This window comes from Hylobates moloch, unplaced genomic scaffold (genome assembly GCF_009828535.3).
Source record: "Hylobates moloch isolate HMO894 unplaced genomic scaffold, HMol_V3 SCAFFOLD_16, whole genome shotgun sequence".
Lineage (NCBI taxonomy): Eukaryota > Metazoa > Chordata > Mammalia > Primates > Hylobatidae > Hylobates > Hylobates moloch.
Window position 1 is genome coordinate 37,835,118 of NW_026652291.1, and position 9,002 is coordinate 37,844,119.

The following is a 9,002-nucleotide window of genomic DNA, read 5'->3' on the forward strand; positions in this document are numbered from 1 at the left end:
TGTAAGACATGCCTGGCTTCCCCTTTGCCTTCCACCATTATTGTTAAGTTTCCTGAGGCCTTGCCAGCCATGCAGAACTGTAAGTCAATAAACCTCTTTTCTTTATAAATTACCCAGTCTCAGGTAGTTCTTTATAGCAGTGTGAAAACGGATTAATAAAAGGGGTGTATTAATTGTCAGATTCAGGGCACAGAAATAAAACTAGAAAAATAAAGAAGTGCTTGAAGAAATCCTTTAGGAAAAAAGGAAAACAAAATTCTGAATGGAGATGAAGAAACAGAACCTTTCATCAGACAGACTTAAAGCTGGTGAGACCTTTATGCCATGGATCTTTTTTTTTTTTTAAATTAATATAGACACAGTCTTGCTATGTTGCCCAGGCTGGTCTTGGACTCCTAAGTTCAAGTGATTCTCCTGCCTCAGCCACCCGAGCAGCTGGGATTACAGGCATGCTCCACCATGCCCAGGTAATTTTTTTGTATTTTTAGTAGAGATGGGGTTTCACCATGTTGGCCAGGCTGATCTTGAACTCCTGACCCAAGTGATCTGTCCTCCTCAGCCTCCCAAAGTGCTGAGATGACAGGCATGTGCCACCGTGCCCAGCCCATCACAAGTGTTTTGACAGTCCACACAGACATCCTGGGCCACATCAGAAGTAAAAATGGAACCCACAGGCCACTATTACTTATGAGTTTAGTAATTTTATTATCCATTCCTTCTGCATCTCCCGCTCCTGCTTAATTCCCAGCCAGGTCTTGCCTGTCTACCACGGTCCAAGCAGCCATTTGGGAGAGAGAACTCTCAGGCAGTGAAATCCAAACTCCTTACCAGACCCCACAAGACCCTCTTGGATCTGACCCCTACCCTACCTCCCCAACTTCCAACTGTTTTCCCCACACACCAACCTTTCTGGCCTTTTGATTATTTCATTAAGCCAAGCTTGTTCCAACGTCAAGGGGTTTGTCTTTCCTGGTCTTTCTTTCTAGCAAATTCCTCCTCCAGAGCTCCTTCAGTCCTGTCTGGCTCGTCACCCTTGTAACTCAGTGTCCTCTTACTTAGAGACTTCCCCTGACTGCCCTATGTAAAGTCCTCAGTCCATCCCTGCCAGTCAGCATAGTATTGACAACGATACTCTCTTATTTCCATATTGTCTCCTACTAGAAAGGAAGCTACTCGAGGGCAGAGACTGTCATCAACATTGTTCACTGCTGCATCCTCAGCACCTCAAACTACCCGGCACAGGAAAAGAGTAAGTGAAATGAATACCCGTGGACTCTCCTTGCGGCTCACTCTGGCTTAGAGAAATCGGCTTGCCAAGCAAAAGCATGATTAAAACTGTGGGTTTGGGCTGGGTGCGGTGGCTCACGCCTGTAATCCCAGCACTCTGGGAGGCCGAGGCGGGCGAATCACCTGAGGTCAGGAGTTCGAGACCAACCTGGCCAACATGGTGAAACCTGTCTCTACTAAAAATACAAAAATCAGCAGGGCGTGGTGGCGCGTGCCTGTAATCCCAGCTACTCAGGAGGCTTAGGCAGGAGAATAGCTTGAACCCGGGGGACGGAGGTTGCAGTGAGCCGAGGTCGCGCCATTCCGTCTCAAAACAAAAACAAACTGTGGGTTTGTTTTGAGACAGGGTCTTGCTGTCTCGCACAGGCTAGAGAGCAGTGGCATGATCTCCGCTCACTGCAACCTTGAACTCCCAGGCTCAAGCGATCCTCCCGCCTTGGCCTCCCAGTGCTGGACTACAGGCGTGAGCCAACGCGCTCGGTCTAAAAACGATTTTAATCTGTCCACTGAACTACTGCCCCCAACGAGCTTTGCTCGAAGACAGTCAAGGCCGGCCCGGAAGAACGCGCAGCCATCAGCCCCCAGCAGAGCTCTCGGCGCGCAACTGAGGCTGCGCAGGCTTAGGGCGGGGCGTGGTGACGCCGCTGCCGGAAGCGGGTCCAGAGCTGGCGAGACGGCTGGGGCGGGCGAGCGCGTTGCAGCGCTAGCGGCCGAGTGGGGGCGTCATGGAGGATGAGCGGAGCTTTTCGGATATCCGCGGCGGCCGCCTGGCGCTGCAGCGCCGCTACTACTCCCCGTCCTGCCGGGAATTCTGCCTCAGCTGCCCTCGGCTCTCGCTGCGTTCGCTCACCGCTGTCACCTGCACGGTGTGGCTGGCGGCCTACGGACTCTTCACCCTCTGCGAGGTAATGGCAAGTCGGCCCCTCCCCGCGCTCGAAGGAGGGGGTTCAGCTTTGGGAGGGTCTTTGGGGTCTTTGGGATCTGTGGTCGAGCCCGGACCTCTGGTCGGCGCCTCCTACAGTGATAGGACAGGAGGGCGGGAACTCACGGGTTCTGGGGACGATACTCCGCTGCTGGACAGCTCTTTAAATGATGTTTAGTGAACTGTGTGCTCCTGGACAGTACATTCCCCTTCCGTGGCTGTGCTCTGCTTGGTGGGTTCACTCAGCATACATCTAGTTCTTGCGCGACGGCCTAAAACTTTAACTTCCATGTGTTCTATGTAGTATAGGCGCGCGGTAATTTAATTCCAAGAGTTCAGGGAACTACCAAGTGGGTCTTCCTCGTCCGTCCCTTCTGCTCCTCAAAGTAGTACTGCTAACAATACTTTATGTAGACTTCCACAAACTGTCTTTGCCTCCACAAGTGTGTGTGTTTATCTGTGTGTATAGATAGAGTGTTAAAGTTCTTCCTAATCTCTGTTTTTCAAGGCAGTTTTTTAACCCTCTCTCCTCCCAAACCCTTCCCCAATTTCAAGTGCTTTCTAAAGGATTATGAAATTTTGGACGTGTGTGATAGCTGTGCTCAATTTCCAGATTCATTCCTGTTTTCTCTGAGCCTCAATTTTCTACATCTCTAAAATAGAATTCATGCCTGCCATACCAGCTTCATGATATTGTGAGGGTTAAATGCAGTAACTTTGTGACAGCTCTCAAATAAAAAGAATTATCCTAATTTTCAGGATAATTTCTAGTTTCATATGTAGTGCCTGAATTGAATGTATTATCCCAGAAGTGATCTAATCAGAGCTAAGTACAGCAGGACTATTTATTTCTGTAACTTGGATATTGTTTCCATTACTGCATCCATTAGCTTTTTTGCTGTCAAAGCGTGTTTCAGAGCATGGTAATTTAGCATAGAAATATGCAGAATTAAGACTGCCCTAATTGTAGGAAACTGTAACTGTATCAAACCGTATGTTTGTTCAGGCAAAGCACTGTACCTCATGCCTGTAATCCCAGCACTTTGGGAGGCTGAGGCGGGCGGATCACTTCAGGTCTGGAGTTGGAGACCAGCCTGGCCAACATGGTGAAACCACGTCTCTATGAAGAATTCAAACATTAACTGGGTGTGGTGGCGCACGCTTGTAGTCCCAGCTACTCGGAAGGCTGAGGCGGGAGAATCGCTTGAACCCGGGAGGTGGAGGTAGCAGTGAGCCGAGATCACGCCACTGCACTCCAGCCTGGGCAACAGAGGGAGACTCTGTCTCAAAAAAAAAAAAAAAAAAAAAGTTTGTTCATAAGTCAGTTAAAATGATGATTAGGTTGACTTGATAGCCCCCCTAAAATTTAATTTATTGTATAGTTGAATTTTAGTACTAGCCTGAGTTCTTATAGCCTACGTATGTGGTCATGTGAGGAGGAGGAAATAGATATTTATTAAATGCCCACTGACTGCCAGATGCTTTACTGAATTCCTTACTGTAGCCCTAGAACGAAGGAAACCAAGGCTCACAAAGAGCAATGACTTATCCAAAGTCTCAAAGCAGTAAATGGTAGATCTGGGCTTCAAACCAACGGCTTTCTGACTCTGAGACCCTTTCTTTTCCTTTATACCATTGTATAGCTGATCTTAGGCAAAATTTAAAAACAAAAGCCTGCTTTTATGCCAGGTCCCTTCCGTACTTCTCTCTCTCATGCTGGTGTACTCTGCTTACCCCCATCAAGTACCCCAGGACTCAGTGACTGCATCTCCCTTTAAACTCTACTGCAACACTTTCTAAGGGCTCTGTGTGCCAAAATTTCTTACCTTTCCTATTCAGAACTGTTTATGAGAGTAATGAATATCTGGAATGAGAAGAAATCTGATTGAAGGAATTCATTCAAACATACAGCTTAACCCCAACCCAAATTAATATTGAATTGTTTGAATTCTACACAGAGAAATGAAGTTGAAAGAAATGCAGATAGTAGGGCACAGATTGCTTTTATTGGAAAGCTGACATGGATCAAATCCTTAAGGATTTATTGTTCTTCATCCCTTCATTCCTTCTTGTTTTTGAGTTCACAGTTCTATTAAAGTTCCAGGTTGTTCCCTTGTTTATTCCAACCTGGAATGTTCTTCCCCCTTCCCTTTCAACTAATTATATTGGTCACTAACCACCACTTCCCCTGTACCAATTAAATCCTATGTCCTTGGATGTGATGGGATATTCTTGTGTGCTTTAATGTCTTTTTCTTTTTTTTTTTTTAAACTTTTCTTTTGGCACTTATAGTCAGTATCAGAGTATCCTCCAGAATATTTTCTATGTATTAATCTTGCCTTTAATAAATCTATAAGGGTCAGGGCTGAATTGTATTCCTCTCCATTCTTCTTAATGCTTATTCAATGAAATTAACTCAAAATTAGATCTTTCTGGATCATCAGAGACCCAGTACTGAATCCTCCATTCATCAATCAACAAATAATTATCTAGCACAGAGATAAGCAAACATTTTTTTTTTTTTTTTTGAGACAGGTTTCTTTCTTTTTTTTGAGACAGGTTCTCACTCTGTTGCCCAGGCTGGAGTGTAGTGGTGTGAATACCCCTCACTGCAGCCTCAGTCTCCTGGACTCAAGCGATCCTCTTATCTCAGCCTCCTCAGTAGCTGGGACTACAGGCATGTGCCACCACACCTGGCTAATTTTTGTATTTTTTGTAGAGACAGGGTCTCACTAGGTTGCCCAGGCTGGTCTTGAACTCCTGGCCTCAAGCGATCCCCCCCATGTTGGCCTCCCAAAGTGTTGGGATTATAGGCATGAGCCACCATGCCTGGCCCAAACATTTTCATTAAAAGACTAGATAGTTAATATAGCAGGTTCTGTGGGGTCTGTCTCAATATTCTTTTCTTTCTTTCTACAACCCTGTAAAAACTTAAAAATCATTCTTTGCTTGAGATGGGCCAGATGAAACCAGACCACAGGCCCAAATAGTTTACAAATCCCTGATCTAACACTATGGGTTAACTATGAAAAAGTAGAAAGAGACCATCAAAGAAAACCAGAGCTAGTGAGTAGCTGAAGTGGTACAAAAACCAGATGTTATTCAGTAACTACTACAGTAGGGGAAAAAGAGACTTCAGTATAGAATTCCAAATTTCCTCAGTTCCGAATATAGCATGGACAAGTGGAGATTTATAGCCAAGGAGCAGGGTGGGAGTCAGTGGATGGGAAATTACCCAAAGGAAACATCAGGGGCAAGGTGGGATTCTGGCTAAATTGACTTGACAGGATTCTTGCTGAAGGCACGCCAGGCTGATCAAATACCAAGGGTGGGAGTTCTTTCTAAACTGATTCAGCAAGATTCTTGCTACAAGTGGGTGGGTAGTGCAGGCCCAACAAAGATGTCAAGGTCAGGGCCTAGACAGCTTAGAGGAACCTGACTAGAAGTAGATAAAGGAGGGCGCCTTGTCAGTGCAAAGAATAGTAAGACACTTCCTGCGCTCAAGGAATGCAGTCCAAAATTACAAAATTTCTTTGATTCTATGTCATCAATAATTTTTTTCCTGTGCCAGTCTTCTAAATCATAGCTTTGCCGGGCACGGTGGCTCACACCTATAATCCCAGCACTTTGGGAGGCTGAGGCGGGTGGATTGCTTGAGGTCAGGAGTTCAAGACTAGCCAGGCCAACATAGTGAAACCCCATCTCTACTAAAAAAAAAAAAAAATTAGCTGAGCGTGGTGGCGGGTGCCTGTAATCCCAGCTACTAGGGAGGCTGAGGCAGGAGAATCACTTGAACCCGGGAGGTGGAGGTTGCAGTGAGCCGAGATCACACCATTGCACTCCAGCCAGGGAAACGAGTGAAATTCCGTCTTGAATGAACGAATGAATGCAATCTTCTGGGAAAAAAGATAAAACAATGCCACATGAAAGAAACACACACCAATAGGAAAACACACTTTAACTTCAGAAATGTTAAAGATTGTACATTTGTCTTAGAATCAAGGGAATAAATAATAGACACCATTTTTTGAGCCCTCACAGAACAACTAAAATAGCCTTAAAAGATAAGGACCTTTTCTATTAACAAGAAGTCATAAGGTAGGAGGGCTGCAGAGTTCACATAGAGACTCATTTGATTCCGGCTCTTGTCATCTTACTGCTGACACCCCTAGTGTGCCCTACTTGTCCTCCACCTGGTCCTCCAAGTGCAGAAACTGCACTTCCACCCTCAGCATCCTCTAGTTGTCCTCTACTAGCTCTCCACTGGGTCTGGCAGAGGCCATAGTAGTTCCAGGTATCTAAACCTCATGATGAAGGGAATGTCTCTTCTGCAGATTTTTAAAGATAAACTCAAGTTTTCCGGAAGCCCCACCAGCAGATCTCCCCTCAAATTTCATTGGCCAGAGTTGTGTCACATGCCCATTTTTAAAGCAGTCATTGGCAGAAGGAGTGGGAACCAATCATGATTCACTCACAGTTCAATTGGCTGGTGGGTGGCTGTTTATTAGGCAAGCTGTAGTATCTGCTACACTGTGCTAAGCGCTTTGTAATTGTTCAGTCTATGATTTTGCACTATATACAGATGGTTCCCAACTTATGATGGTTTGACTTAGGATTTTTTTGACTTTATGATGATGCGGAAACAATACAAAGTCAGTAGGAACGGTACTTCAAGTACCCATACAAACATTGTTTTTCACTTTAACTATAGCATTGAATAAATTATATGAGATTTTCCACACGTTACTATAAAATCAGGTTTTGTGTTACATGATTTGCCCAACTGTAGGCTAATGTAAGTGTTCTGAGCATGTTTAAGGTAGGCTAGGCTAAGCTCTGATGCTTGATAGGTATATTAAATGCATTTTTTAATTTTAATTTTTTATTTGAGTGCTAGAACTCAATATGAAATGCATTTTCATCTTACAATGGGTTTATCAGGACACAACTCCCTCCTGTATTCTGCTGAGGGAGTGTGAAAGGAAAAATTTGGGGTCCTTTATTTATTTTTTTGAGATGTCTCACTCTGTCATCAGGCTGCAGTGCAGTGGTGCGATCTCGGCGCACTGCAACCTCCGCCTCCCAGGTTCAAGCGATTCTCCTGCCTCAGCCTCCAGAGTAGCTGGGACTAGAGGCACGTGCCACCACACCCAGCTACTTTTTGTATTTTTAGTAGAGACGGGGTTTCACCCTGTTGGCCAGGATGGTCTCGATCTCTTGACCTTGTGATCCACCTGCCTTGGCCTCCCAAAGTGCTAGGAGTACAGGCATGAGCCACCTCACTCAGCTCGGTCCTTTCTATTTTTAAAGAGACAGTGTCTTATTCTGGTACCCAAGCTAGAGTGCAGTTCTATGATCATACTCACTGCAGCCTCAAACTCCTGGGCTCAAACGATCCTCCTGCCTCAGCCTCCCTAGTAGCTGGAATTACAGGTGCAAACTACTGCGTTCAGCTGATTTAGGCCCTTAAGCTGGAATTTTGGAAGAAAAATTTCTGAGATTGCTGTGATGGTGGACATTTTGCTGATGGAGGTTTCCCCTAGACATATCCATTTGTTGTCTGGATCTGTTTCACTGTATACTTTCATAGCACCTCAGAACCCAAATAAAAGCAATTTCCTTTTCCTCCATGTGTGTTCCCCTCATCTGACAAGAGAAGAAAGGCTTTTTTCCTCATTGCCTGGAGTTGATTGGTACCACTTGGTAATCTTACTGCCTGTGTCTGGCTCTCTCTTCAGAACAGCATGATCCTCTCTGCTGCCATCTTCATCACCCTCTTAGGTCTGCTTGGTTATCTCCATTTTGTGAAGATTGATCAGGAGACTCTGTTGATCATTGATTCCCTTGGCATTCAGATGACTTCATCTTATGCTTCAGGCAAAGAAAGCACTACCTTCATAGAAATGGGCAAGGTCAAGGATATTGTCATCAATGAGGCTATTTACATGGTAAGTATTTAAAAGGTAAGTATTACAGGCCTCTCTGGAGGAGGTAGCCAGCCCATGGGATGTTCCCAGATTTAAACTAAAACCATAAAAGTGAGACTTATATTTAAAAGGTAAATCTCTTTATTTTTAAAGAGATGCAGCAGGTTTTCATGGATAGGGAATTAGCATTTCAACTTTATCTTCAAGACCAACTTCAAAATTATCACTGGCATTTTTTCCTTCTCTTTCTTTCTTTTTTTTTTTTTTGAGACAGGGTCTCACTCTGTTGTCCAGGCTGGAGTGCAGTGGCTCGATCACAGCTCACTGCAGCCTCAACTTCCCAGGCTCAAGCCATCCTCTCACCTCAGCCTCCTGAGTAGCTGGGACTACAGGCATGCACCACCATGCTTAGCTCGTTTTTTCTGTTTTTTGTAGAGATGCTGTCTCACTGTGTTGCCTAGGCTGGTCTTGAATTCCTGGGCTCAAGCCATCCTCCTGCTGTGGCCTCCCCAAGTGTTCAGTTTACAGGTTTCAGCCACTACGCCTGGCCCTGTCTTTTTTCATTTAAAAAATGAGAATATACTTTTCTCCCACTTCAAAAGCTATCAAGTGTTCTACTACTTAACCATTTGTGAAAAAGTGTTGAGCCTTCCCTTAGAAAAATAGAACGTGGCCAGGCATGGTGGCTCACACCTGTAATCTCAGCACCTTGGGAGGCCAAGGTGGGCGGATCACCTGAGGTCGGGAGTTCCAGACCAGCCTGATCAACATGGTGAAACCCCGTCTCTACTAAAAATACAAAAAATTAGCCAGGCATGGTGGCAAGCGCCTGTAATCCCAGCTACTTGGGAGGCTGAGGCAGGAGA

General features: G+C 45.2%; 1 protein-coding gene across 1 annotated transcript; it reads left to right on the forward strand.

The window, feature by feature from the left end:
- Positions 1-1,939: 1,939 nt before the first annotated feature.
- On the forward strand, positions 1,940-8,996 carry PIGH (phosphatidylinositol glycan anchor biosynthesis class H). Its single transcript, XM_032135047.2, has 2 exons — positions 1,940-2,192; positions 7,948-8,996. The coding sequence occupies exons 1-2, from the start codon at positions 2,013-2,015 to the stop codon at positions 8,167-8,169; spliced, it is 402 nt and encodes a 133-aa protein (XP_031990938.1). The 5' UTR covers positions 1,940-2,012; the 3' UTR covers positions 8,170-8,996.
- Positions 8,997-9,002: the final 6 nt, after the last annotated feature.

What these genes read in the sequence shown, in the direction of transcription:
- PIGH (XM_032135047.2), top strand. Translation starts at nt 2,013, where the DNA reads ATGGAGGATGAGCGGAGCTTTTCGGATATCCGCGGCGGCCGCCTGGCG. An exon ending in GACTCTTCACCCTCTGCGAG is followed by an intron (nt 2,193 to 7,947) that starts GTAATGGCAAGT and finishes CTCTCTCTTCAG; the next exon opens with AACAGCATGATCCTCTCTGC.